Source organism: Colletotrichum fructicola (assembly GCF_000319635.2).
Source record: "Colletotrichum fructicola Nara gc5 chromosome Unknown KSG_Nara_v1_contig01, whole genome shotgun sequence".
NCBI classification, from domain to species: domain Eukaryota; kingdom Fungi; phylum Ascomycota; class Sordariomycetes; order Glomerellales; family Glomerellaceae; genus Colletotrichum; species Colletotrichum fructicola.
Window position 1 is genome coordinate 1855040 of NW_027094051.1, and position 26561 is coordinate 1881600.

General features: G+C 55.0%; 7 protein-coding genes across 7 annotated transcripts; 3 read left to right on the top strand and 4 right to left on the bottom strand.

Moving 5' to 3' along the window:
- Nucleotides 1-210: 210 nt before the first annotated feature.
- Nucleotides 211-2200, bottom strand: mal1 (Alpha-glucosidase; the record flags this gene model as incomplete). Its single annotated transcript, XM_032032351.1, has 4 exons — nucleotides 211-721; nucleotides 783-1121; nucleotides 1176-1846; nucleotides 1964-2200. The coding sequence occupies 4 exons, from the start codon at nucleotides 2198-2200 to the stop codon at nucleotides 211-213; spliced, it is 1758 nt and encodes a 585-aa protein (XP_031888216.1).
- Nucleotides 2201-4588: 2388 nt separating this feature from the next.
- KAB1 (putative voltage-gated potassium channel subunit beta) lies at nucleotides 4589-5950 on the top strand (the record flags this gene model as incomplete). The annotated part of the gene is made up of 6 exons (XM_066150690.1): nucleotides 4589-4686; nucleotides 4757-4779; nucleotides 4838-4904; nucleotides 4960-5047; nucleotides 5109-5657; nucleotides 5729-5950. 6 exons carry the CDS (start codon nucleotides 4589-4591, stop codon nucleotides 5948-5950), a joined length of 1047 nt encoding a protein of 348 aa, XP_066009889.1.
- A 620-nt stretch (nucleotides 5951-6570) lies between these two features.
- Nucleotides 6571-7030, bottom strand: CGGC5_v000538 (uncharacterized protein; the record flags this gene model as incomplete). The annotated part of the gene is made up of 3 exons (XM_066150691.1): nucleotides 6571-6738; nucleotides 6790-6828; nucleotides 6965-7030. The coding sequence occupies 3 exons, from the start codon at nucleotides 7028-7030 to the stop codon at nucleotides 6571-6573; spliced, it is 273 nt and encodes a 90-aa protein (XP_066009892.1).
- A 5512-nt stretch (nucleotides 7031-12542) lies between these two features.
- Nucleotides 12543-19007, top strand: CYAA (Adenylate cyclase; the record flags this gene model as incomplete). Its single annotated transcript, XM_032032348.2, has 3 exons — nucleotides 12543-13055; nucleotides 13364-18757; nucleotides 18813-19007. 3 exons carry the CDS (start codon nucleotides 12543-12545, stop codon nucleotides 19005-19007), a joined length of 6102 nt encoding a protein of 2033 aa, XP_031888211.2.
- Nucleotides 19008-19802: 795 nt separating this feature from the next.
- Alg12 (Dol-P-Man:Man(7)GlcNAc(2)-PP-Dol alpha-1,6-mannosyltransferase) lies at nucleotides 19803-21670 on the bottom strand (the record flags this gene model as incomplete). The annotated part of the gene is made up of 3 exons (XM_032032347.1): nucleotides 19803-21079; nucleotides 21135-21584; nucleotides 21658-21670. 3 exons carry the CDS (start codon nucleotides 21668-21670, stop codon nucleotides 19803-19805), a joined length of 1740 nt encoding a protein of 579 aa, XP_031888212.1.
- Nucleotides 21671-22348: 678 nt separating this feature from the next.
- YOS1-0 (Protein transport protein YOS1) lies at nucleotides 22349-22829 on the top strand (the record flags this gene model as incomplete). Its single annotated transcript, XM_032032345.1, has 4 exons — nucleotides 22349-22376; nucleotides 22439-22498; nucleotides 22594-22701; nucleotides 22774-22829. The coding sequence occupies 4 exons, from the start codon at nucleotides 22349-22351 to the stop codon at nucleotides 22827-22829; spliced, it is 252 nt and encodes an 83-aa protein (XP_031888428.1).
- Nucleotides 22830-23427: 598 nt separating this feature from the next.
- Nucleotides 23428-25914, bottom strand: creB (putative ubiquitin carboxyl-terminal hydrolase creB; the record flags this gene model as incomplete). Its single annotated transcript, XM_032032344.1, has 5 exons — nucleotides 23428-25250; nucleotides 25314-25477; nucleotides 25527-25540; nucleotides 25612-25761; nucleotides 25876-25914. 5 exons carry the CDS (start codon nucleotides 25912-25914, stop codon nucleotides 23428-23430), a joined length of 2190 nt encoding a protein of 729 aa, XP_031888427.1.
- Nucleotides 25915-26561: the final 647 nt, after the last annotated feature.

The following is a 26561-nucleotide window of genomic DNA, read 5'->3' on the forward strand; positions in this document are numbered from 1 at the left end:
AATATTTCTATTCCACTGATTCAGTTTGTATCAATTTGCTATTCTACTTGCTCCTTGTAGTTCTCCCCTCACCATTCATGCATCAAGAAAAACCAACAAGTAGTCCTTAGAATCCAATCAATGGAGAAAAACGTCTTCCAATCTTATGACGGTTTAAATGGCTGATGATATTTCTATTCTACTATATTTTCTTTCAGGCATGTATCATGCTCAAGCCAGCAGCACAGCTACTCCCTCGTAAGGGCCAAGCGTAACCTTTCCGTTGCCAAAATCGTCCTTGGTCTTGCCCTTATATGTGACCAAGACTTCCTCAACATCTCTCGGGAGACCAGTCCACTCGATAGACTTTGGCGAAAAGTTGCAGGCCACCAGGGCGGTTGACCCGTCGTCGGCCTTGCGAGCGTACGCAAAGACCTGCTCGTGGGCCTCGTCGACAAGGTTGAAGTCGCCGTAGACAAAGATGTCCTTGAACTTCTTGCGAGTCTCCAGCACGTGGCGCCACGTGTGGTAGACGGAGTCGGGGTTCGACGTTTGCGAGGCGGCGTTGATTTCCTTGTGGTTGGGGTGGACGGCCATCCACGGCGTGGCCTCCGCGGTCGTGAAGCCGGCGTTGGCGCTCGTGTCCCACTGCATTGGTGTTCTCGCGTTGTCGCGAGACTTCTTCTGGTACTCGACCTTGTAGGCCTCGAGAGTCTTCTCGTCGTCAACGTCCTTGTGCAAGCTGTGGTCTGTTAGCCTTGCCGCTGGATAATCAGACGAATAAGGGGCATCGCAACACTCACTTCCAGTGATTCAGGCAGTCAATATCCTTGGACTCCTTCATGAAGAAGCTCTGGGGTACATTGACCATGCCGATCTCCTGTCCCTGGTAAACGAACGGCGTTCCGGCTTGGAGGCCTTGAAGCAGGGAGATCATCTTGGCGCTGTTCTCGCGATGCTCGGGCGCGTCGCTCGCGAAACGACTGACGGATCGAGGCTGGTCGTGGTTCTCGAGGTAAAGGGCGTTCCAGCCATTGTTGTTGTACATGAACCGCTGCCACTTGTCGACCAGGGTCTTGAACTCCGCAAGCTTCCACTCCTTGGGAGAGAACTTACCCTGAGGACCATGGTCGATGTCCATACTGCCACACGTTAACACCAGCTCCATAGAGGAGAAGAACCACAGCATTACTCACAACTCAAAGTGGAAAATCATGCTTAGCTCCTCCCGGTCCGCGTTGACGCTCTTGATGACCTCCTTCAGATCCCTGACGCAAGGCATCTCACCAACGCTGAATGCATCGTATTCCTTCAGAATGGCACCCAGCTCCTTCAGATACTCGTGCAACCTGGGCCCGGCAGAGTACAGCTCCGATCCGGGGAGCACCTCCTGGTCAGAGTCCGGGAAGTCCTGCGGCTTGCTGACGAAGTTGATGACATCCAAGCGGAACCCGTCGGCGCCCTTGTCCAGCCAGAAGCGCATGATGGCGTGCACCGCATCGCGGACCTTGGGGTTCTCCCAGTTGAGGTCGGGCTGCTCCCGCGCGAAAAGGCGCAGGTAGTACTCTCCCGTGGTCTCGTCCCACTCCCACACACTGCCTTGGAAGTGCGACTTCCAGTTGTTGGGCGGCTGGCGGTTGCCGTTGGCGTCGTACTTTGCCGGGCGCCAGATGTACCAGTCGCGGTAAGGGTTCGTCTTGGAGGAGCGGGACTGCTTGAACCATTCGTGCTGGTCACTGGTGTGGTTGACGACGAGGTCGAGGACAAGCTTCATGCCACGGGCGTGCAAGGCATCCTTGAGCTCGTCGACGTCGGCAACGGTGCCGTAGGGGGCGTGGATTTCGCGATAGTTGCTAATGTCATAGCCCTGCCCGTTGTTAGTCTGAACGCCGCTCGCAAGCACCCGTTGAATTCAAACAGCCACTCGAGGATGCATTTGCATTACTCAAGACTGCGAGAACGAGATGAGGGGGTTCATACTGACCATGTCAATCTGCGGGCTCTCAAAGATGGGGCAGAGCCACACAATGTCAACACCCAAATTCTTGAAGTAGTCGACCTTTGAGATGATGCCTCTCAAGTCACCCACACCAGTGCCCTTGGAGTCTTTGAACGATGCTGGGTACACCTGGTAGACGGACTGCTCTTTCCACCATCTGCGGTACTTGTTGGGCTGGCCGCCGGCGCCGACGCCAGAGACCTCAACTTCGTGAGGAGCCATTGCGACTGATTGGTTTGTGACGCGGGTTCCGTGTAAGTTCGGTTGACTCGTAGATTCGTTCGGGCGAGAGTCGCGAGGAGTCGAGTAACAACCCCCAGGGCCGGAGAGTGAGAGAGACGAGAAGCAAGCTTTTCGTATAGTACCAAAAAATGCCGTGTTTGAAAAGAAAACCCAACGGTCTACGGATCTAGCTGATTGGAAGATTCGTCTGTTTGTAAAGCTTCAAAGCAACGTGTCGAGGCGAGAATTTCTGCGAATGGAAGCAGAACTAGCAGCCAATGGGGGCGCAAACTTTTGAGAGAAGGAAGATGGTTTGTACACCGTCAGGGCACAACACTCATGCGGACACGAGGCGGGACACGACGCAAACACGCTGTCTTTCTTGAGTCGACAGCTGGCTGCTGAGAGACTGAGAGAGAAGAGATCGGCGCCGTGCAGGGAAGTGGGAAATCAGCAGCAAGCTCTGCCGGTGGCTCCAGGTGGTGTTCCAGCTCTTGGAGTTTCCTTGGAAGGAAAGTTGGATCGTCGTGGGGAGTGTTTTGATGGTACCTGTTTAGCTGCGGGCGACAGCCGCCATTTCACGCGAGGAATTCTACCGATGGGGGAGCGGACCGACTCCGATCAGACCCCGAGTGCGAGTGCCCCGCCATGGTGGTGCTTCTTGTAAGTCGTCATGCGGGGTAATAACTTGGTGAGAGTGAGAGCGAGAGTGCTGCATAGTAAGAGACAGAACTTGGTGGGGCAAAGCTAAGCATGGCATTTCCGTCTGCTGCGTCTTCTGCTGTGTCTTCTGCATGTCGTCTCTCACTCGCCTCCGTCATTGTGCTCTTTGCAATTCCCCAATCGCCCGTCTCGCTCTCGCCATTGAATCCGTCCACGATTCATGAAGGCCACCGCTGCTATTTCTGGCACCAACCGACCCGGCCGTGCCTCTTACCACGTGTAAACCTTCGAGATGTCCTGCATTGACACCATTACGTTGTTGTGTGTTGCAGGTTGACGGACAGCACGCCAGAGGCACCGAAATGCCCGTGTAACTTTCAGCACATTAGTGGACTGTCTCCGCCGTGTCCACCACACACTACCCGCCCATTAGTATAGGTCCACTGCAGCTTACCCGTTATCCTTTTTCCGAGAGTATCTCCGCATCGTCATGTGTCGGTGATGCATCCTCCGATGAGCCTCCGGACTCAGCTCCGGAAATCTGGTCATGAGAATGTTGATGTCGCACGAAAATGCCACGAGGAGCCATGAAGGGTCTCATCTCGTCTATCTCCGGGTTCCAGAGGTCATCAACTTTCATGTGGTCACCAAACTATTGCTCACATGGAGAAGCCTCGGTGATGTTCCACTATCGGATGTCCTCTTAGACAGAGGTCTCTGATCGAGGAGGTCCTTCACTTCCAGGCTACCCTCGTTTGCTGCCCTCGCCTTCACAGCTACTGGCAACACGGAAGGCCCAGATGCAAGAGACTAAGCTACCTCTGCAGTCACGGGCGCGGGCGAGGGACGGAGGTCGATCACGGTTGAAGGTATGGAGGTCTTCTCCGGCGCCGGAAGGAAAACCACACACGAGGGTGTCTATCGATGCCGACTAAAGGCCGGACATGGCGGCCGGCGGAATCCATCGTCAACGCCGTCGCCGCCGCCTTCGGTAGAAAGGCTTGATGTTGGGAGAGATGGCGCTGCGAGAGGCTGAGTGCGGGTCACAACGACGGACAGCCGTCTTCGGCACGTTTCTCAGACACGATGATGCATTAGATCGTCCTGATCGACAAGAAATGTCTGAATCAGCCGTTGACGCAGGTGTAAGCAAAATGCGTAGCGGGAACTCTGTAAACTATGCAAACAGACACGCCTGTTTCTGCGCCTCCGGTATGGCAATCATTGGAGGACTTGGGCATCCCACGCAACTTTTCCATCCATCGCCAACGATGCACCGGTAAACAATTGAATCTCCAGAGAACACAGCTACAAGGGGAGGGGAGCTCCCTTGTGTGCGTGTATGTGTGTGTGTGTGTGTGTGGAAACTTGCATGTGCTCCGCACGAAGGGTCCCCACGGCCCCTGCAACTGCACCGGCGAGCGCAGCATGAGCGACGAGGGCGTCCATTGGTCAATTCCGTGAGGTCTCGCCGTATGACGAGGTGGGGTTTGGCGGGGGGAGGGGTCAGCGACAGCTCCCCGAGAGTAACTCCGCGGCGCGGGGCACGATTTGGAGCTTTCATGTGCGAAAAATTGACCAAGACGAGAGAGCATTGTAAACAAAACTTCTGCATCGCTTTTCCCCTTCACAAAGACACAAAATTGCACGGCTGTGACGGAGTCGACGAATAGCTTTTCTGAGATACCCCCCTTTCAAACCGCGGAATCGAGATCCACAGACACAATGGCTTGGGAAGAACCGAGAAAGACAGGCATGCAGTACCGCCGCCTGGGCAACTCTGGCCTTCATGTCTCGGTGCTTGGCTTGGGAGGCTGGCTGACGTACGTAAACCGCGCAGCCTCTGGTTGATAGCACTTGAGCGATCCAGGCTGACCGAGATGATGCGCGCAGGTTCGGCGGCCACGTTGAGAACGGTACGCGAGTGGCACACGGCGCGGAGGTTCTTGAGGGGTTGTCACTAACGGTCATCAGAGAAGACGTTTGCGTGCATGAAGCAGGCCTACGACCTCGGCGTCAACTTCTTCGATACGGCCGAGAGGTAAGCTCCGCGCGGCCGAGAGAGCGCAGTCTGTAGACTGATCCGATGGTTGCAGCTACGCTGGCGGAAACTCCGAGATTATCATGGGCCAGGCCATCAAGAAGTTCGACTGGAACCGTAACGATATTGTTGTGAGCACCAAGGTGAGTTGGACGTTGGGAATTTTACTCAACACGATCACAACGGCTAATTAGGCCTTTGTAGCTCAACTGGGGCGGCGCCAACGGCGAGGTGCTCATCAACAACCACGGTCTCTCTCGCAAGCACATCATCGAGGGTCTCCGAGCCTCTCTGAAGCGCCTCGATCTCGAGTATGTCGACATCGTATACGCCCACCGACCCGACCGTTTGACGCCCATGGAAGAGACGGTCCGCGCCTTCAACCATGTCATCGACAAGGGCTGGGCCATGTACTGGGGCACCTCTGAGTGGAGCGCCGACGAGATCGCCGAGGCTTGTGGCATTGCCAAGGACCTCAAGATGATTCCTCCTGTCGTCGAGCAGCCTCAGTACAACATCCTCGAGCGCCGCAAGGTCGAGTACGAGTTCCAGCGCCTGTACCAGCGCTTCGGCCTCGGCTTGACCACCTTCAGCCCCATCAAGATGGGCTTGCTAAGCGGCAAGTACAACGAGAGTCTGGACGCGCCGCCGGCGGGCAGCCGGTTTGCCGAAGGCAAGGGCGACAAGTTTGTCAATTGGGCCAACAAGGAGTGGTATGGCAACGACGAGTGGAAGTCCCTGATTCAGAACGTCGTCAAGCTCAAGGCAAGTCCCCACCGGCCACCCCGTGATTTTGGGATGGCATACTGACGGTGCGCGTCCAGGGTGTTGCGGAGAAGCTTGGTGCCACGCAGTCGCAACTGGCCCTTGCGTGGTGCTTGAAGAACCCGAACGTTACTTCTGTGATTACGGGCGCTTCAAGACCCGAGCAGATTGTCGAGAACGTGGGTGCTCTGAAGGTTCTGGAGAAACTGACACCGGAGATCATGGCGGAGGTTGATGCCGTCGTGGGCGAGGTCAAGCTCGACCCGGCCAGACAAGATTAGATTATGGCGTGTTTGCGGCGAGCGCTGGTTCTGTAGATCTATTTGGGTGGCGTAGTACATGGCACGGCATTTTTGGGAAGAAAGGAACAACAGGTCAGGCATAGGGATACAACGGGCTTTCCAACAGATCCATGCATATCCGTGTTGAGGACCCCGTATTGTTGGATGAGACTCGCTCGATTACTCGCTGACCGCCGTTTCAAGCTGCTCTGGTTGGTAGACATTTCAGAGGAACTGGCTTCTGGAAGCCGTGACGACAGGCCCCGAGTCAAAATGGATGCGGCCACCCCGGTTTGACGCGGCCAAACGATGTGCCGTCTGCGCCATTGCTCGTGCCCTGCTGAAGGATGGTGCTCGCACGTCGAGGTTGCGTATGAGACGGACGGGAGTGTACTCCGAAGGCGAAGTTGTCCAGACCAGATTCAGGACGAATACGGTATTGGATGCTTCAGAGAGAATCCGACTGGCGCAAACCCTTGTGCAGCCATCTTGACTCGCTTGTGAACGTACTTTGTAGATCTCCAGGGACCATGTAGGGATAGTGCAACGCGTTCCTGGGCCGGTGCTCCTATGTGTAGATGAAACTTGACGAAGGGCGCTGGGAATGGTGTCCCGCGGAGTCACGGCGCCGTTCGGGAGTCAACAATGCCAGTAGTTTGGTTGTGGTCTAGACTCAAGAAGGTTGTCGATCTTCTTGTCTTAGTTGCACATCGCGAATCGTCAGGTGTCTTTTGAGGCATATTCCGGGGATGACAAGTAACAACCCACAAGAAGTCGGCCGTTTTTACCTTTAAGGTCTGTCAGCGAACGCTCCATGGCGGGGGGAGTCCATGATTTACCACGTGTCGGCAACGTCCATGCAGCCTGTTGACATCCATCTGTCTACCTTAGTCAAAGAGGCCCTCGGACGAGGAGGAGCGCTTATCGCTGTCCATGATCGCTTTAATCATGTTTGCCGCAATCAGGAGAGCGCACAGCCGCGATGATACCTCGGGAGCGAACCCGTTGACTCACATGAATACACCCGCGAGTGAACATGTCCCGCAGAGACAGCGTGTGCTTTCTGTTGGTAGCAAACATGGGGTCCCGTCCGTCTCAGAGGCCAAGAAGCGAATGGGGTGGTGGACGCGGGCCATTCCTCAGAGACAGAGTATGAGGTACGGGTAGTTGGTGTGTGTGGTAACGTAGGAACGGTACGCTGTAGTGCTTGCATGGGTGGGCGGGCTTGGGAAGGCTGCATGGCATAGCTCACCCAAGCGACGAGACGAGGTCTTCGCCGCAGGCGCATTGATCGCCGTCTGGTGGTTGTTTGGTATGAGCGACTGCTACATACCAAACAAGCAAGACGTGTGGCGTCACAGAGTGCGCGACCAGGATGGGCGGAGGAAGGAGATGGGGTTCTCTGGAAGGATTGGGGTCAAGATAATGCGAAGATGGATGTGGCAGCATGAGCAGCAGAGGTCGTGAGCGAGATGCGAGGTGTTGCGTTGGTGTTGCGTTGTACGGAGAAACGGCAGAAAACTAAGGTGATTTGAGGCTGATGGTTTGAGATAGCTATCGCGACAGCTTCGCGCAGAGATCGAGCTGCCAAATAAGATGTCAATATCAGGCCACCTCTGAGGGGAATGACGCCGGGTTGTGGTGTTGGGGACGTGAAGGTTTGAGCTTGGCCCGCCTTGCTGCTTAGTGTCGTGAACGACGGTTGGGAATACAGCCTTAATTGATGGGCAAAGTTGATGCGCGCAGCAGGTACTAGGCCGGTAGAGTAGAGGGGGGACATGTGGCCGAGCAGGGAGGGGGGCATTTGTTCAATGCAGGGAAACTCTCGCAACTGAGGATGCAGGACGGGATGAGACGAGCATCTGAGCTGAGCTGCGATGTCTGCCCTATGCAGCGCCCCACGACTGCCTGCATGGCTGACATGTGTATGGTGTGGATGGTTGCGATTAGGCCGAGTATGTATGTGTGTCTGTCTTGCTGTGGCTGCAAGGTGTGTTTGTTACCTTCCCTAAGGTACTGCATAGTACTGCGTATGTGACCGATTCTGCTGGTGTGTAGCGGAGGTCGAAGGAAATGAACGACCCTGTTGCCTGTCGGGTGAGGTTAGGTAGAGAACCAACACCGGCCTCAAGCCGAAAGCCAATGAGCATCCACTTCGAGTCGATGTCCGATCAAAGTAAAGGTCGACGAGATATTGAACTGAGACATCGATCTCGCAAACCAGACAGGATTTGTGCCTAGCCCGTACGGGCAGACAGGGCGTCTTGGGGGTTTTCCCATCCTTTCAGGCTTCTGCAAGAGCTTCGTGTCATGAAGCTACGCAGCCAAGACATGCAGAGAAGAGAAAGGAATGAGTCGGAAAATAGCTGGCGGAGGGTATGGAAGAGAAGTTAGAAAGAAGTTAGAGAGATGGAACCGCCAAGTGCATAGTGCCCCGACGAGCAACACTGAGTAAGGTACATGGCCGTAGTCGCGACAGCAGCGACGAGACTGAGCGGCAACAAGTGCGTTCCTGGTTCGCGGTGCCAAGGGCAAAGTGAGACTGGTCAGACGGAATCGAATGCGCGCGGGTGCTCCATAGTATTGTTGTTAGGTCAGCCGGGGACGTTGAAGGCGACGGGGACGCATGCTGAGTATGCTGCTCCGTACGGATCCCGCGCTGCGCATAGGCATTGACTGGCCGTATGTTTCTTGTCGTGTACATGTGTCTGCCTTCTGGCGCGTCCGTCGCAAGGCAAGGCATGACTTGTACAACGATGGCCGGTACAGGTGAGATCCATGGGCCAAGGTTCTTGTCAAAAGTACCTTATTTTTTTCCTTCTTCTGGAAATAATCTTAGGTGCGGTGTTGCAGCGGACACACGAGTCTGCAATATTCGATTTGATAGTGCGTCTTGGGTCTTCATCTGAGGAGAGACAGAGACAGGAACAGAGAGACGCTGCGGCTAGAGAGAGATGCGGAATTTAAATTCCATTCCGACCAAAGCCTTCTTGGGTTCTGTCGTAGCTGCGTCGGGGAGGCGCCGGCGGATGCAAGTGCTGTTTTAGGCTGGCGGCATGTGGTGTGCCGTATGCTGGCAAGCGCAGCTCTTGCGTGCTGGCTGGGCTGGCGAGCTGATGTTGCGTTGGTCGGTATGCGTACTCCGTAAGGTAAGGTACCTAGGCAGGCAAGGCAGTACTAAGTAAGTAAGTAGGTGTTGCTGCGAACGGACGGTAGGGCGATACCAGGTCTGTCGCAGATGCAGCACAGAAAACATGCCGCTCTGGCAGGTTCCGAAATACCAACAACTGCCAAGGCCGCCGGATGCAGCAATGAATGGATGTGAGCAAGAGTCTCCCACATTGTTGCCTTACCTAAGGCGCTTTCCCACAGCTGTGGCCCGTGGAATCTGGGTGCGTCCCACCACACTCCATGTCACAGTGTCCACGTCCAAGCTCCTACCCCACTTACCCAAGGTACCTTAGGGAAGGCCAGACGCTAAATCGTGAAGTGGTACGCGACTAATCCATTCTGGGACGGACATCTGCTCCCTCGAAACCGGGCGGCAGGAGCAGGGCGAGCCTCACATTCAACATTCCCCCTCACGACCACCTACCTCACCTTACCTTTCTTTACCTGCCTTGCGCCCGTGTGCCTTACCCGAGCCAACGACCTACGATCATCCCTACCTACCTTAGGTACCTGGTAACCGCTTGACCACTAAAAAAAGACCGCACCTCCAGGGCAGCGCTAGGTATGCCTCCGGCAGAGCGACACAAGCGACGCCTGCTGCGGGTCTCTCCCCAGGATTAAGACATAAAAAAGACAAAAAAAAAAACCGACCAGGACAAATGGAGTGACACCGGGCCACGGCATACCTGAGAGATTATTGACGAGAAAGTCATCTCATTCCAACTGGATGCTACCTCAATCTTGTCCTAGTCATGTCTCCACGGCTACACGACGCAAAGGAATGGGTTTGAATACAACTATTCGAAGACGGGGATGTGCCCATCATAACTATTGCGTAGAGGTGTTTGTCCTGAGGTGTGCTTGAAATGCAAAGTCTTCACAAGTCGGGTACCTAGGTAAGCCAATAGGCAAGACCGGACAAGGTACATGCGCATCACCAGCTGCACCACAACACCATCGTCTGCAAGGCATTGTGTTCGTATGTATCCGTTGGTGTTGTAGTATTAGTCGCAGCTTAGCGCTCGCATCTTGAAGTGAACCAACAGCTAATTAGCTACCACCTGCACTTTGCCTTCCCATGCTGCACACACTCTAATTAGCTTGTACTGGAACACACAATCCCTCTCACTCACTTACTCATCTCACTCACTCTCTCTCTCTCTCTCTCTCTCACACACACACACACACACACACACGCACGCACGCACGCACATACCTTCTGCTCCTCCTCATTACCTAGCTGCCCGACCTTACCTCACCCAGCAGCAGCCTCTTTCGTCGTACGCGACGGACCTCCTCCGGCCCTACATTTCTGTGGGCTTGTCCCCCATCCATGCTCGCGCCAGCTCCATTCTTTCCCGCATCTCCTCAAACCGTATGCGACATCGAATAACATTCATCACTTGGTTTGTTGCGGCTTTGCGACTACGAGACCCCGTTTCCATTCCATTCGCTGCGACAAGCACATCGACAACATTCACATCACCCGCCGCCATCGACTTGCTGCCGCTGATGCTGCCGCCTTCAATAATGACATAATCGAATCGACATTTTGTCTTTCTCTGCCCGCCGGTCATTCTGCTCCCGCCAGTCTGTTCTGCGCCCTTCTCTGTTTCTATCTCTCTCTCGCTCGCTCGCCCCCCGACGCCGGTCCCTGTCCACAGCCCGCCGCCCGAGTTGTTTCTCCATCCACCTCGTCTCGCTTCGCCTCGCATCTCCATACTATCGCGAATTATCACGACCCCGCCCACTTAGTCTGCCCTATCCGTACCAACCTCGTTTCCCGTCCTTACCCGCCCGTCCTGGTTGTTTGCGTCCGCTCTCCGTTACTGCGCGACTGCCATCTGCCTTCCCCCCGCCGTTGTCGGGAATGACATGGCTCTGCGCCCTCATGCGACGGCCTGGCGACAATGACGAGGAATGAGGCCGGCTCCCGCTTCAGCTCGCTTACGAGCACCAGCACCGACAGCACCCGATCGTCGGCCACTGTCAAACCCCAACGGCCGTCTTCATCGTCGGCGGCATCGACATCGACATCGCGCAAGGCGCCTATGCGACTGAAGACGGACGACAATGGATCCATCGCACAGAAGTGAGTGTCATGTTCCGTACTGTACTGTACTATCGTTGTCATGTTCATGCCCTACTACTCTCTGCCCCCGCCCCGGTTCCCCTCCTAGTCATTCCGTCAATCAATCAGTCCATCATCCATACCATTCCAGACATGCCTCTTCCCACAAGTCAGTCAGGCCAGCCCAGTCAGTCGTCCAGCCGGCCCGGCAGCGGCAGCGGCAGCGGCAGCCCCAGCCCACTCAGGCAAGGCAGGTCTACCTTATCCACAGTCCCAGAGCCCACACAGTCCACAACCCGAGTTCGTTCCTAGTCCCCAGTCAGAGTCCATCGCCGTCAACCTTGCTCTGGGTTTGGGGCTCCTCTTCCACGGCGCCCCTCCAAAACCAAATATCCACCTACGCCATACAGGGCAGCCTCCAGTCCTGGCCTGGTCGCTGTCTGTTGTCGTACTCTTCGTCGCTTGTCCCTGGCTGGCCGGCCCCTGCCCCATTCATGGCGCCTGTTGCTGCTTGTCTGCTGCAACAGTGCAACTGCTGGAGCGAGTGTGTGGTGTCCCACCACAGCTTTCTTACGCGCGCCGCGGCCGTCGTCCCGAAACCCAGTCATGGGCGAGACACTTTTGGTGTAGCTTGGGCTTCTTTTTCTGCCCTTTTGCTGCAACTGAACTGAACTGAACTCGGCCGGTGCAGCCAGCAAAACTGCTACAGCAGCACTTCAGCTCTCTCGTACAGCTCCCCCCTCCCATCACACCCCTCCCAGGTCTTCCCTCGTCCCCTCCAACAGGCCTGCTAGCGACCCTGAATTCCCTCTGGCACCCCCTCCCCTCCCTTCACGTCCTCCCTCACTCATCGTACTGCCCCCCCTCCATCGAAGTCGCCTCCGCCCTGGCCCCCGGCAAGCTTTGTCGTCGTCGCTTCGTCGGTGGAGCTTTCTGCTGTTTTCGATCCCTCCAGTCCAGCCCAGTCCAGCTCGACCCGAGATAATCTCACTCGCTTTCCTTCCTCTCCCCTCCATGTTCCTTCTTTTGAATGTTTCTGCCCTGACGCCCTGACGAATGCGCCCATTGCTGACTGGTCCCTGCGTTCCACCCCCCCCGTCTAGATCCTTCATCAGTGACTTGAGCCCAGCCCAATCCTCTCCAACCCACGCATCTGCGCCGCGCGGAGCATTGTCGCCAGCTTCAACAACATCCAATGTCTCCTCATTCCGAGATCACCACCGCTTGAGCGACTTCGCCAACTACCGCCGAGACCTGGCCGTGCTAGAGACCTCCGGTGGCCGTCTTCCCTCCATCCAGCAGCAGCCTCCAACGGCCAATCCCTCGTCAACCTCACAAGTCGCTCCCTGGATGTCGCCCTCCAACGGCGGTGCCACCGCATCCACCCCCCAAAGCCAGCTCAACACCACCTTCTACAATGATTCCAGCGACAACCTATCCATTGCCTCTCAGTTGTCGCCAGGCTTTCGTCCGCCCACGAACCGAATAGCACCTCAGTCGTCCGGAAGTCAGGACTCGCCTGACGCTGCCTACTTCGGAGACGAACGCCGGCCCTCGTTAGCTAGCATCACGACACTGAGCAGTCAAGGCTCCAAGACGAGTATTCGAAGAGGTGGATTACAAAAATTACAGGGCTTCTTTGGGGAGGAGTTTCCAGGTCGAGACGGGTCGGAAAGCAGCTTGCATTCAAGCTCGGGAAAGGACCGCTCGCGTTCCTATAGCCACAGCCGCCCTACCAGAGATCGCAACTACTCCAACGCGACCGACCACCAACGAGACCGAGAAGGTTCGCCTTCCTCTTCAAGGCCGAGGACCCCTGTGCCCGCTCCAGAGGTTGTACCTTTCCTCTACCAAGAAGCCGATGTGAGTAAAATCCACGCATCCGCATCCTCCTGCTGTTGTTTTGTTTTTGTTTAAACCGATTTTTTTTCTTTGGATTTTTTTTGTTGTCGTTGGCATCCCCTCCAATGCGTTGTAAACCCATTGCAATCATCCTTCCCGAGCTTGCCTCGCACTCATCCGCATTTCCGTACCCTGGGCGCCACTATCACGCATGCGGGTATTGCGCCGCATCAAACCATAGTCTTATCTTATCTTTTACGCCCCTTCGTGCAGTGCCAGTGCATACAGCCTGTCCTCCGTCGAGTCAAGCCTGCTAAACTTGCTTCAAGGATATTGCCAGGTACGGCGAGGCCCCAGTCAGAGACATTTTGAGCGGCCCCGACCGCGAACGTTACATGAACAACGAAAATCCCAACAACCCGCAAAATCTACCAAAGACCTCCTCATCAAGTCGCTCCGGCCATTCAATCGTGCATCTGCCTGGCCACCATCACCGCCATAACAGAAGCATTGATGATGGCAGGGCGCTCCGGCCAACTGTAAGCAGGGAAGATTCTCAAGCGAGCTTGCAGGTGCAGAATCCCCGCGAAAGAGGCGGTTCCGCGGCTACCGTCATGTACCCTTCCAATCGAACCCGCGCCCAAAGCCCGACACCGAGCGGCGGCTACTTCAGTTCGAAGCACAATCCTTCCGTCGACGGCTCGACATCGCCCGGCGGCCAGCAAACCCATCATTCGAAGAGAAACATTTTAAATCGATTGCGGGGGAGGAACAAGGATAAGGAAGATGCCACGTCTAGGCTGCGTGAACTGCCCGGGTCGACCAGGTCCTTGGCCGCGAAGCCATCACGAACTGATTTCGCCCGACCAGAGGCACCTTCAACCTTTCCGCTCGCCTACGCAGGTACTGAGCCTGGCCCCGATCAGGACCCAAGGATGGCCGCGGCCGCGTACAACAACCAGCGCAACCAGCAGACGTTCAACAACAGATTCCCATTTTCGAAGAGCAAAGGACGTCAACAACGATCAAATGAAGTGGAAGAGCAGATCGGCCCGACGGATAGGCAAGCAGGCCAGGGCACCGGCTTCTTCCTCGATACGAACCTGAGCGACATGGAAGGCATCCTAACCAAGCCTCCAATGCTGACGCCCATGGATACTACCTTTGTCACGAATATCCCCGACAAAGTCGACGTGGCTCCTCCGGTGCCGCAGAAGAATGACGCCTTCCCAGGAGGGCCCAATGGCTCCTGGAATGCACCGGACAGTTGGGCTGTCCGTCGTAATACAGAGGACACGACTTACCAACCCCCGGATCTCGACGACATCGGCAGTCCGCCTCGCCCCGAAGAAAAGATGACACCCTACTGCATCCGAATTTTCAGATCCGACGGCACCTTCGCGACCCTCTCCATGGCTTTGGATGCCAGTGTCACCGATGTCGTTTCTATGCTTATTAAGAAAACGTATGCCACGGACGGCCTGGAGAATTACCACATCATCCTGAAAAAGCACGACCAAATTCGTGTCCTCGCTGCACCTGAGCGACCGCTTTTGATGCAGAAGAGGCTGTTGCAGCAAATCGGTTATGAAGAACGAGACAGGATTGAGGATGTGGGCCGTGAAGACAACAGCTACCTTTGCCGCTTCATGTTCTTATCGTCGAGAGAGAGCGACTTCCACTCGGTTACCAACGACCTCGGCCTCGGACGCATACAAAAGTTCAATCACGTTGACTTATCCGGACGCAACCTCATCACAATCCCTATCTCGCTCTACTCTAAGGCTTCAGAGATCATTTCACTGAACCTATCTCGCAATCTGTCATTAGACCTTCCTAGAGACTTTATCCAGTCATGTCAAAACTTGAGAGACATCAAGTTCAACAACAATGAAGCCCGCAGACTACCCCCGAGTCTTGGAAAGGCTGCCAGACTGACATATCTGGATGTCTCGAACAACCGGCTCGAGCAGTTGGATCATGCGGAGCTGCATGGGCTACATGGCATTCTTAAGTTGAACTTGGCCAACAATCGTCTCAAGGCTCTTCCCCAATACTTTGGCGCCTACAGGTCACTGCGAAACCTCAACATATCTTCCAACTTTCTGGAAAAGTTTCCCCTCTTTCTTTGTGAGGTGGAAAGCATGGTGGAGCTGGACCTCAGCTTCAACACAATTAGCAGCCTGCCCAATGAGATTGGCAAGCTCCGAAACCTGGAAAAGTTTGTCATTACCAACAACAGACTATCGAACTCTTTACCCGATTCCTTCCGTCAACTACCCAGCCTTCGAGAACTGGACATCAAGTACAACGCTATTACCAGTATCGACGTTATCGCCGCACTGCCCAAGCTCGAGATTCTTTCCGCGGATCACAACAATATTTCTCAGTTCATCGGCTCGTTCGAGAGGATCAGAAGCCTCAAACTCAACTCGAACCCCATTACTAAGTTCGAGATTATCGAACCGGTCTTGACTTTGAAGATGCTCAACCTTTCCCATTGTCAGCTGGCAAGCATCGACGAAACCTTCAACATGATGTTGAATCTGGAGCGTCTCGTCTTGGACAAGAACTATTTTGTGTCCTTGCCTGCACACATCGGAAACCTCAGCCGACTGGAGCATTTCAGCATCGCCAACAACAACGTGGCTGAACTGCCAACCTCGATTGGATGTCTCACTGAACTCCGGGTGCTGGACGTAAGAAGAAACAATATTCGCAAGTTGCCAATGGAGCTTTGGTGGGCGAATAAGCTCGAGACGTTGAATGCGTCTTCCAACATCCTGGAGAACTTCCCCAAGCCTGCCTCACGAGCACCCCGAGCCGCAGGCGAGGAAGCCCAAACCCCTGCTGCTATGAATAAACCCAATCCTATGAACAGTCTCCCTCAGCTACCTGTTGAGGAGATTCCAGATTCTAGGAGGCCGAGCGGGAACTCCTCATCAACCTTGCTTAGCGTCGGACCTTCTCCAGTGCCCGGCGGTGCAGATAGGAAAAGTTCGGTCGTGTCAGTCTACGGCAAAGGCGGCAGAAAAACATCGGTGGTATCTAGATCGACGTCTCAAGGCACGGTTCAGACGATGACGCCGCCATCTGTGAGGAAAGACTCGACTTTGACATCAAGGCTCTACACAACTTTCGCCGGTTCTTTGCGAAACCTTTACCTGGCAGAGAACAAGCTTGATGACGAGGTTTTCGACCAGATCACCATGCTCAACGAATTGCGCGTGCTCAACTTGTCGTGGAATTATATTAATGATATGCCACAACGATCAATCAAGAGCTGGCCGCAAATGGTGGAGCTTTATCTGTCTGGTAACGAGTTGACAACCTTACCGGCCGACGACCTCGAGGATGCCAGTCTTCTGCAGGTATTGCACATCAACGGAAACAAGTTCACCAATCTGCCAGCCGACATTTCCAGAGCTAAGAAGCTGGCGGTGTTGGATTGTGGCAGCAATTCCTTGAAGTACAACATTTCCAACGTTCCCTACGATTGGAACTGGAACCTGAACCCCAATCTGAGGTACCTCAACTTGTCAGGGAACAAGCGCCTGGAGATCAAGGCGGCCAATCCTCCCTCCACCGCCTCCAACCGCGACGATTCACTCGCTGACTTCAGCCGCTTGCTCAATTTGAGAGTTCTGGGTCTCATGGATGTCACGCTCACACAACCCACGATTCCCGATCAAAGCGAAGACCGCCGTGTGCGAACGTCCGGATCTCTTGCTGGACACTTGCCGTACGGTATGGCCGACACCCTGGGCAAGAATGAGCATCTCTCGACGATTGATCTCGTCGTGCCTCGCTTCAATTCATCAGAGACTGAGACGCTACTGGGTCTCTTTGACGGCCAAGCCCTCTCCAGCGGCGGTTCCAAGATTGCCAAGTACCTTCACGAGAACTTTGGTCACATCTTCAGCATGGAGTTGAAGGGCCTCAAGACACGTCTTAACGAGACCCCTGTTGATGCTCTCAGACGTGCTTTCCTGTCACTGAACAAAGACCTTGTCACCGTTGCGATACAGCACAACGAGGAGCGCTCTCAGAAGGTGCATAGGGGCTCTGCGCAGCCGGTTGTGCTCAGTAAGGAGGACCTTAACTCTGGCGGCGTTGCGACCGTGGTGTACCTTCAGAACACAGAGCTCTTCGTAGCGAACGTCGGCGACGCCCAGGCCATGCTTATCCAGACGGACGGCTCCCATAAGATTCTCACCAAAAAACACGATCCCGCGGAACCTACCGAGCGTCAACGTATCCGCGAAGCTGGCGGTTGGGTATCTCGTAATGGCAGACTAAACGACTTGCTGGAAGTGTCTCGAGCTTTTGGCTACGTCGAGCTCATGCCATCCGTTCAGGCAGCCCCCTACGTCAGCAGCATTACCATTCGAGAGCAAGACGACATCATCTTGATTGCCACCAGAGAGTTTTGGGAGTACTTGGACCCCGCGTTGGTCGTCGACTTTGCTAGGCAAGAACGCGGCGATCTTATGCGGGCATCGCAGAAGCTTCGTGATCTCGCAATCGCCTATGGCGCCACCAACAAGATCATGGTCATGATGATGAGCGTGTCTGACTTGAAGAGGAGAGTCGAACGATCCAGACTTCATCGTGGGCAGAGCATGTCTCTGTATCCCTCAGGTGTTCCCAACGATCTACAGCAGCTTCCGCGTCGTGGCAAGAGGAACAAGGGCGACGTGCTGGACTCAACATTGCAGCGACTCGAAGCCGAGATTCCAGCGCCTACTGGCAACGTGTCTATCGCATTTACCGATATCAAGAACTCTACCACATTGTGGGAGATGTACCCAGCTGCGATGAGATCCGCCATCAAGCTGCACAACGAGGTAATGCGCAGGCAATTGCGAAGAATCGGCGGTTACGAGGTCAAGACTGAAGGAGATGCCTTCATGGTGTCATTCCCGACGGCCACTTCGGCACTATTGTGGTGTTTCGCGGTCCAGATGTCGCTGTTGGATGTCAACTGGCCTTCCGAGGTCCTCAACTCCGTCTCTTGTCAAGCACTCTATGACAAAGACAACGCCTTGATCTTCAAGGGTCTTTCCGTTCGCATGGGTATTCACTATGGCGAGGCCGTCAGCGAGATGGACCCCGTCACCAGGCGTATGGACTACTTCGGACCCATGGTGAACAAAGCGTCCCGTATTTCGTCGGTTGCTGATGGAGGCCAAATCACTGTTTCGTCCGACTTCATTTCGGAGATCCAACGTTGTCTAGAGAGCTACCAAGACACGGACAGGAATGCCTCGACAGGTTCTGAAGACACGTTTGATGATGACCAGGGCTTTGCTACTACGATACGCAAGGACTTACGGTCTCTCAGCTCCCAGGGTTTCGAGGTGAAGGAGATGGGAGAGAAGAAGTTGAAGGGTCTTGAAAACCCGGAAGTGGTGTACTCGCTCTACCCACACGCTCTTGCGGGACGCATCGATCACCACCAGCAACAAGAGACTCGCGTCGAGGTTGATAAGCCCGCTATCTTGCAGGCTGGTAGCGAGTTGGCGTTTGACACTGAGTCCATTTGGGCTCTGTGGCGCGTCAGCTTGAGACTGGAGATGCTGTGCAGCTCGCTGGAGAACGTGTCTGGCCGTGGCTTGCAACCTCCCGAGACGGAGCTTTTGGAGAGGATGAAGCACCGGGGAGGTGAGGTGACGGAGCGATTCCTGCTCAACTTCATGGAGCACCAAGTGAGCAGGATAGAGGTGAGTCCTGTTGCGAGAAGAATCTGTGTGATTTGTCGCTAATAATCCTTTCTAGACTTGCGTCACTTCACTGTCACTTCGTCACATTGCTATTGGCTGTGCCCCTCTGGAACAGCTAGAGGATATGCGGGCGCCTATTAGCGATATTCTCGATCAGGTCGCCAAGCAGATGGCCGAGCTAGCGAGATACAAGGCCCTCTACGGCGAATTGAGCGACTCAGACCACGGTAGCGACACGGAGCAAGAGTAAGCGCAGTGAGCCTTCGTGATTCATGATTCTCATGCGGCGGCATAACTTATATAATATACCTACGGCGTACGACGGATTCCGTCCACATCAACCTAACACCTGGATACCCGATTCTTTCAAAAGGGAGGCATACGGCGCTCTGATATACTTATTCCATATCTGTAAGATGCGATTACGACACTGAAACAGCCAGCGAGAAGCGGATTGGTGCCTGGTTCCTAGGCTTGGGGTTGCACACCTATTGGGTTTTACTGGTTCAGGAGGGTTCAACTCGGAGATGACAATTTTGGTCTTCGGGAGTAAGGCTGGATGGGAGAGAGAGAGTGAGAGAGAGAGCACAGGGACTGGTGTGTCTGACGCTAGGCCCGCTCTGTTCGTCCTTGTGTGTGTTTTGCGTGCGTAGGCGCGTGGTAGGGGGTTGGGGGGCAGGCTGGGTTGCAACGAACACGGCGGTTTCGATTGAAAACGATAAAAAAGTGTGCACATGTACGTGTGTTGTATTGGTTCGCATTGGAAGCAGACGGGAACAGGATACTTGTAGAGTTCGTCGGGGCATTGGATACGCGGGGTTTAAAGGCTGGTTACGAACAGCCGTGTGGTAGGATAGTGTTTACTCTTTTCCTTTTCCCCCTTTCACAAGAAGCCGAGCTTAGAGCATGGCATTCATCAAACGTTCATGTTCCACTTCTGGTGATTCGTTGTGATTGGGCTCGCTCCCTCATTCTCTCTGAGGGAAGCGAAGCCCTTGGTCTAGTAAATGTGATACAAATGCGACGACGCTCGTGAAATCAACGTTTATTGGGACACAATCCTCGCCCCGGAACCCGCGTCCTTGACTCTCTTCAAGATGCGGATTCTAGGCTCCATCCGCGGCCCAGCCCACCAGCCACCAGTCAACGACCTGACCTTGTCACGAATCCTCTTAACCCACAAACCTCTGCCGAGGACCTTCTCTCCTTCTTCGGTGTCCTGCTCCCCGGCCACGACGGCACCAGGCTTCAGGATCTCGATCCCAGCGTACCCCTGCACGACGCCGACGGTCTCCCACTGGCCCCCCTTGACGGACGCAGGGTCCTCGGCAAGCACGTAGTCGAACCGCGACCAGAACGCGGGGTCCGCGAGGACGGACTTGTCTTCCGTCTTGTCAAAGGTCATCACCGGCACCGCGGCGGCCGTCGTCGCGTCGCTGTTGAGGCTGTTCTCCAGAGCGCGCGAGTGGGGGTTCTTGGGCAGCCCGGCCGGGTTCTGCCCAAAGAGGGTGACGCCCGTCATGCAGCTCAGCACGTCGGTGTGTACGGCCGTCACGGAGGAGCTGGCGGGGCTCTTGCCCGGCGAGGGGCCGGAGCCGACGAGGGCGTGGAGCTGGCGGAGGGCGTCGCCGCCGGGGTAGTTGAGGGAGGAGATGAGCAGCATGCCCGTCGAGGCGGCGAACGCGGCGAGGATGCTGAGACAGAGGGCCGAGGAGGCGAGGGCGAAGACGAGAGATTTGGTGCGACGGGCGAAGATGTAGTTTGCGCCGAGGGCGGCCGCCGCCGTCAGGGGCGGGACGGCGTAGAAGATGAAGCGGGCTTCCTTGTGAGGCTGGATGGAGTAGATTGCAACGAAGAGGAGGGAGGGGATGACGAGGCCGCGGGCTACGTTGGATGTCCCTGGCTGGGTTAGAGCTACGGGGATGAGAAGAATGAAAGTCAGGGGGTTGACGAGCAGGCGAGGGAGCGCGGATGTAAAGTAGAAGTGCCAAGGCGAGACGCCCCAGTTGGAAGAAGAGCCGAGGACGGCATTGTAGTAGAAGCCCCAGAGCTCGGGCCAGAGGGGCTTCTGCCAGAAGTACGAGTCCAGGGGCACCGAGACAACGAGGGCGACGGTAAAGCTCACTGCGAAGGGACGGATCAGGCGTGGGATCGTGGTTTGCGACGTCAGCAGGAGGTAGAGGCCCGTAGTGGCGAGCAAAAGGGCGACTTCGGAGCGGAAGATTGCGGCGGCGAAGACGAGGAGGGAGACAGCAACGCGCTGGCGGGGGGATGAGATCCGGGGGTTAGGATGGGGGAGAAGGTTTGCAGAGGCGAGAGTTGCTTTTCGTGATGTTAGTTCTACTACAGCAACCATAATGAACGCGGGAGTACTCACTCAGCGCGAAGGCAAACATGTTGGGCAACGTTCTTGACGCGTAGAAAATGACGTGAAACTGGCTAGCAAGCAACAAAATCCACCATCGCTGCACATCTACGCCCAGCCCCTTGCCCAGGCTGCGAGCGAAGAGGATGAGCGCAGCAGCATTCGCGAGACCCAGCAGCAAGCGGACGACGAGCTGGGCGTGCGCGAAGCCGAATAGGGACACGATGGGACCACCGATGCCTGCGAGGAGGACGGGGCCTACGAAGGTGCGAGGAACGGCGCCGGGAAAGTCAAAGTGGTCGTAGGAGGCGCGGAAGCGGGAAGCGATGTCGCTGGTTGGTGTGCCATAGACGAGAACATCGTGGGTCGCTTGGATGTTGAATGATTCCTCTACTTTTGTGTCTGGGGAGAGGAGTAGGTGGATGGTGATTAGAGAAGGGATGAGTCCCAGAAGGACAATGTCTATAGCCGTGTCAGTCTTGGTTGTTTCCAAAGTTTGAACAAGAGGGAGGATGCGTGAAGGAGCTGTAGATACCTGGGAGCTTCATTGTGAGCGCGTCAAGGGGTGCGTGTACTTTTAGGGCGGGAGGTACTGAGAAGGGAAGGAATGAGAAGAGAAGGATTGTGAAATGTGGTTTATTTCATATCTGTACTGAGGAAAGGAGGATCGTCAGGAGATACAAAAAGTCCAAGTTGTGAAACGATCTGCCCTGTGCTCCTTTTCATCTCAATGCCTTCCAAGTTTCCTGATGATAATTCTCGCGAACTTGGAGCTCTCATTCAGGCGGGACAGGTCAAGTTCTCAGAGTGAAAGTGTAAGCTGTCGTCTTGCACCTACCCACCACAGCTCTGAGTGTCCGTGCACGGCCCAAAGACATTCATGCAATGCAAGCAATTGGAGCGATGAGCACACACAGCAGCTGTGGACAGCTTTCCTCCCCCCCAAGGCGGTACCTGAATTAGGTACCTTACTGGCAGCGGGCAGCGCAGACAGGGGTCATCGGGACGGATCAAGTCCACCTCCATCACGCACTGGACCCAAGGTAAGCTCCAGGTCTGGACAGCGAAGCGCAGCGCGCAACCACCATCACCACCTGGCCCCAACTTCCCAAGCTTCGTCTTGCTGGAAACTACCCCCTTACCCCACGATCGCAACGAAACCAATCCTCTTCCCAAAAGCCTTCTTTTCCACAACAAGTTGGCTTGCGCCTGCAACCGCCGTCAAGATGTACATCCTAGGAAACTTTCTCTACAGTATGCGCACACATCCCTCCCCATCTCAGAAAGCTTGCGCTAACCACAATAACCCCCTCCAGTCGCTGTCCTCCTCATCAACGCCATCGCCGTCCTCTCCGAAGACCGCTTCCTCGCGCGCAGTACGGCCGTCCTCAATTCCCCCCTCCGTCTACCCTCATTGAAGTACAAGCGGATGCGCAAGACGAACGGTTCAGCTAATGACCTCCCGAAACAGTCAACCTGTCCCCGTCCTCCTACGACCCAGCTTTCGGTCAGAGCACCGATGCGAGTGTTAAGGCCAAGATCATCAACCTGATTGCCAGCGTGCGGACGCTTATGAGAAGTACGTATAACATACCCGCCAGGCTACTTGGGAGCTTCGGGAGGCGAGATGCTGACGTCCCCCGCTTTACAGTACCGTTAATAGCGATCAACACCCTCATCATTTTCTACGAGCTCATCCTCGGATAGACGGATGAAGACCCGGCGGATCTGCTTATTCTTTGTGTATATCAAACGGCTTGGACCTTTCACAGCATGGCATCATCGTAACGAACTGGCGTTGGGGGTTGGCAGCGGGTGGTTTTGGTCATCGAAGGGGCATCACTGCCCAGGAAATTAAAAACAACACGGCGCGGCAATACAGTGTCATGATATTGAGAAGGGCAAATGCTTTGCAACCTTTATTCCTCGGAGGCTGCCTCTTCAGAGAATTGCAGCTCTGGGTCTTGAATCTTTGATACCGTCTTGCGCTATCATACAGTTCGGCGTGGTTCGTCAAAAGCAACGCTCATGACTCCATCAACTGTGGCCTTGAACCTAGTCGCCCTCATTATGTGAAAAAGAATATTATCCAAGCTAACCGCACCATGCTCGGGTATCTGCTCGCGCCCAGAGTTTCCTCCGTTGGAGCCGTTCGTGGGGCTGGTCGCAACCTACACCAGGGCAGGAAGCGATGTACTGTGTCCATCGTACACAACAGCTCCCTACCGACTCCTTTTTTGTGATATGTACTAATGAGAAACTGAAACCTTCAGGTGAGTCGTCAAACGATATTTAATGCGCCGCCTCATGACAGCAGGTTTCCGCTCTTCTTCCTGCCTAGATTGAAACTGAACCGCTCTCTCAACTCCTTGGGCTTGTCTGCGTGGTTTGCTGCGCCATCGGTGCCATTATGACCGTTCTCTGTCGGCCTCGGTGATTCAGGCTTATCCTTGTCCTTGCTGAGAAACCCGAAGCTCTTTCGAGTCATCGACTTGCTTGCCCGGCTAGACCTGTTGAGGAAGCTCGTCGTGCCAGAGGGTTCCTTCTTCTTCGGTTCTTGTTCTTCCGCAGTTTTCTTGCTTAATTCCAGAACCTGGCGCAGCTCGTCCTGTTCCTTTTGATAAGCTTCTCTCCGCCGGGCGTGACTTTCCCTTCGTTGCCTCTCTTCCTCTTTCGCCTTGTCCTTTTCAGCCTGCTTCCGGGCCTTCTCGGCAGCCTCTTGCTCCTTCTTCTCCCGCTTCTTTTCATCCTTTGATTTTTCGTTCTTGGCTGCCGTGTTAGATCTGGTGATGCCAACAGGTATCGCAGGAGCAGCGGATGTGGGCGGTACTGGCGGAACCTCTGGTGCATCCACTTTACCGGGCGCAGTCTGAGCGTGAGAAAGCCCGGGCATCGGATCACGCTCTTCAATCGGGCTTACGGGTTGTGTAAACTGCTTGGAAAGGGGTGCAGTGCCGTTCGGAGTGCCGTTCGTACCGTTGACCTGGCCGTTTTCCTGTGCGACGTTTGCGGTTTCGTTCGCGATCTTGACCTCCTCCGCACCCTCAGCCTCCATCTCCGCCTGCACCTTTTCGAAGGTGGTCTCTTGGTAGAAGAGAACATACGCGCAAGCCATGCCGGGCTTATCGCCAAAGAAGTTGCGAACGAAGTGCTTGTCGACCGGTTCCACCATCTCGTCGTCAAAAAGAACCCAACCACGATCCTTGGTCTTGATGACTGAAACATAGTGGCCGTGATAGGCATTACCTCCGATGTGAACTACAACAGCGTACAGTTCGTACATTCGATCCGGGTCCTCGGCGTCATCGGTGGTGTTGAACATGCGTAGGTGGTAGGGATACACGACTCGGTGGAAAAGCTTCTGCAGCCGGCTGTAATCCTCGGTATACTTGAAGCGCTTTAGATGCAACGCCAAGACCTTGGGCAAACGCTTAATCTTCATTCGCTTTTCAGCCTCCTGAAGACCGCCGCAATGATCGCAGTGAAACTTATTGCGCTCGCAGAGCATTTCCTCGGCAGAAAACTTGCGTAAACATGACGTTACTGATGAATGCTCATCCAAATCGATGGACAGGTCCAGAAATGTCTCGTCTCGTTGTGAGGCCGTCTCACAAGTCAGACACTTTGTTTCCGACGTCAAGACTCCCTCGAAAATGTCGTGAACCCATCCGGTTCCAGGAGAGCCCATGCCGTTGACAGGGCGATTGATGAGGCTCGTGGCACCAAGAGCATTCTCCACTGACTGAACCAAGCCGTCCCTATTTTCAGCCTCTCGCTCCTGGATCCGCCTGGCGTTGGTCTCGACGTTGGATATGACGTCGTTCAAGACCAGACCGTAGAACTCGTGAGCGTCCTGATGCATGGAATTTCGAAACATTTCATTGTCTCTCTTGAAAATTTCGAGGAATCGCTGCGGGCTGAGCACACCCGTTCTGGTATTGCTCTCAATCAGGGCCTGGAAGATGTCTTTGAGCCCGGTGAAGGTGCATTCCTCCATCCCGTATGCTGAGGGGTTTTCCTGGGCCAACTCCAGAATCGGGCCCTTGATCATTGCCTGCTTCTTCTTGTATTCGGGCGAGTCGGGCTTGTCTTCGGGACGTGTGCCAGGAGCGCCTGGAGGGGGCATTCCTGCAGTTATAGCTTGTCTGCGCTTCATCGACTCCGAGGCACTCAAGCCTTTCTGCTTCGTACCTGGGGTATTTGGGGGTTCTTTCGCGACTGGCGGACGGATGGTTACGTTGACCTTCGGTCGTGTTCCGTTGGGGGTATCGGTAGGCGACAAGGGCGGATACTTGACGACATGGTCTCGAAAGGATTCGGAGTAGAAGAGCGCTTGTACAATTGAGTTACAGTAGCTATACAAAGGTCAGCGAAAGGGCCAGGAGAAGCGACAAAGTGGCATACCAGGTATTGCCAAACTACACGATTGATCAGCATTCGTCGTCTCGGAAAAGCCGGTGCAGACACCGGTGGGGTTTGGAGGACTTACATTCTCGAGACCGAAGAACTTGTCGGTGCCATCTTCCCTCAATGGACCAGCATTCTGTAGCATCTTTTCCAAGGGGGTAAGCTCAGGAGCTGGCTCCTCCTTGCCGGCTTTTTTGCTGGGCGCATCTTTGGTCGCTGGGCTTGTGGTTGTCTAGAAAGCAGGCACTCTGTCAGCAACGGCGAAGTCGCGCAAAGGCCAGCATGTGAGAACGGGACGCGGCGGCGGAAAGGGCGCGGGCTGAATTCCAAGAGATTTGGTACGCACATTTCCCGCATTCTTCAGTTTGTTGAAGAAGCCCGCCATGTTGGCGACTTTTGTCGGAGGCTGGTTAGAGAGGGCGGCGAGCGAGATACGGGGTGTTTGTCGGTGGATTGTTCGCGCGAGACAAGCTCACGGGGGCCGGGCAGAGGAAACGAAGTCAAACATGCGATAGACAATTGGGCTCGGGTTGAATGATATGGCTATGAGTGAACTGCGGGGAGAGGTATATTGGAGGAATCGGGCGGATTCGAGCAGTGCGCGCGACTGTGGCGCAGAGTAGTAATGGTCGCTCGGGGATTCGGCCAAAGAGTTGGTGGTCTGTGGAGGGACAAGAGAGGAAGAAGAGACGTCAGGGGAGATTGGATGCCAACGGTGGTGGAAGCATCTGCCTGGACAAAGAAAGATAGACCAAGCCGTGTTGGCAGCAAGTAGGGAAATCGTGAGGAAGGAAGAGAGAGATTGGCAATGCGGGAGATGGAGAAAGCAGCAATAACGGCGTACGCAGAAGTAGTTAGGTAGACTGGGTGTGAGAGGGATTTGGACTTGGGGACCTGGGGTTGGTGGTACCTGGTCTGGTCCGCAAGAGCAAGGAGGACGGAGGCGAGGTTGTGGGTTGGGGACACTAAGGTACCTCCTGTACCTACCTACTGACCCGACAGGACAGGATCGGGACAAGATTGGACAGACAG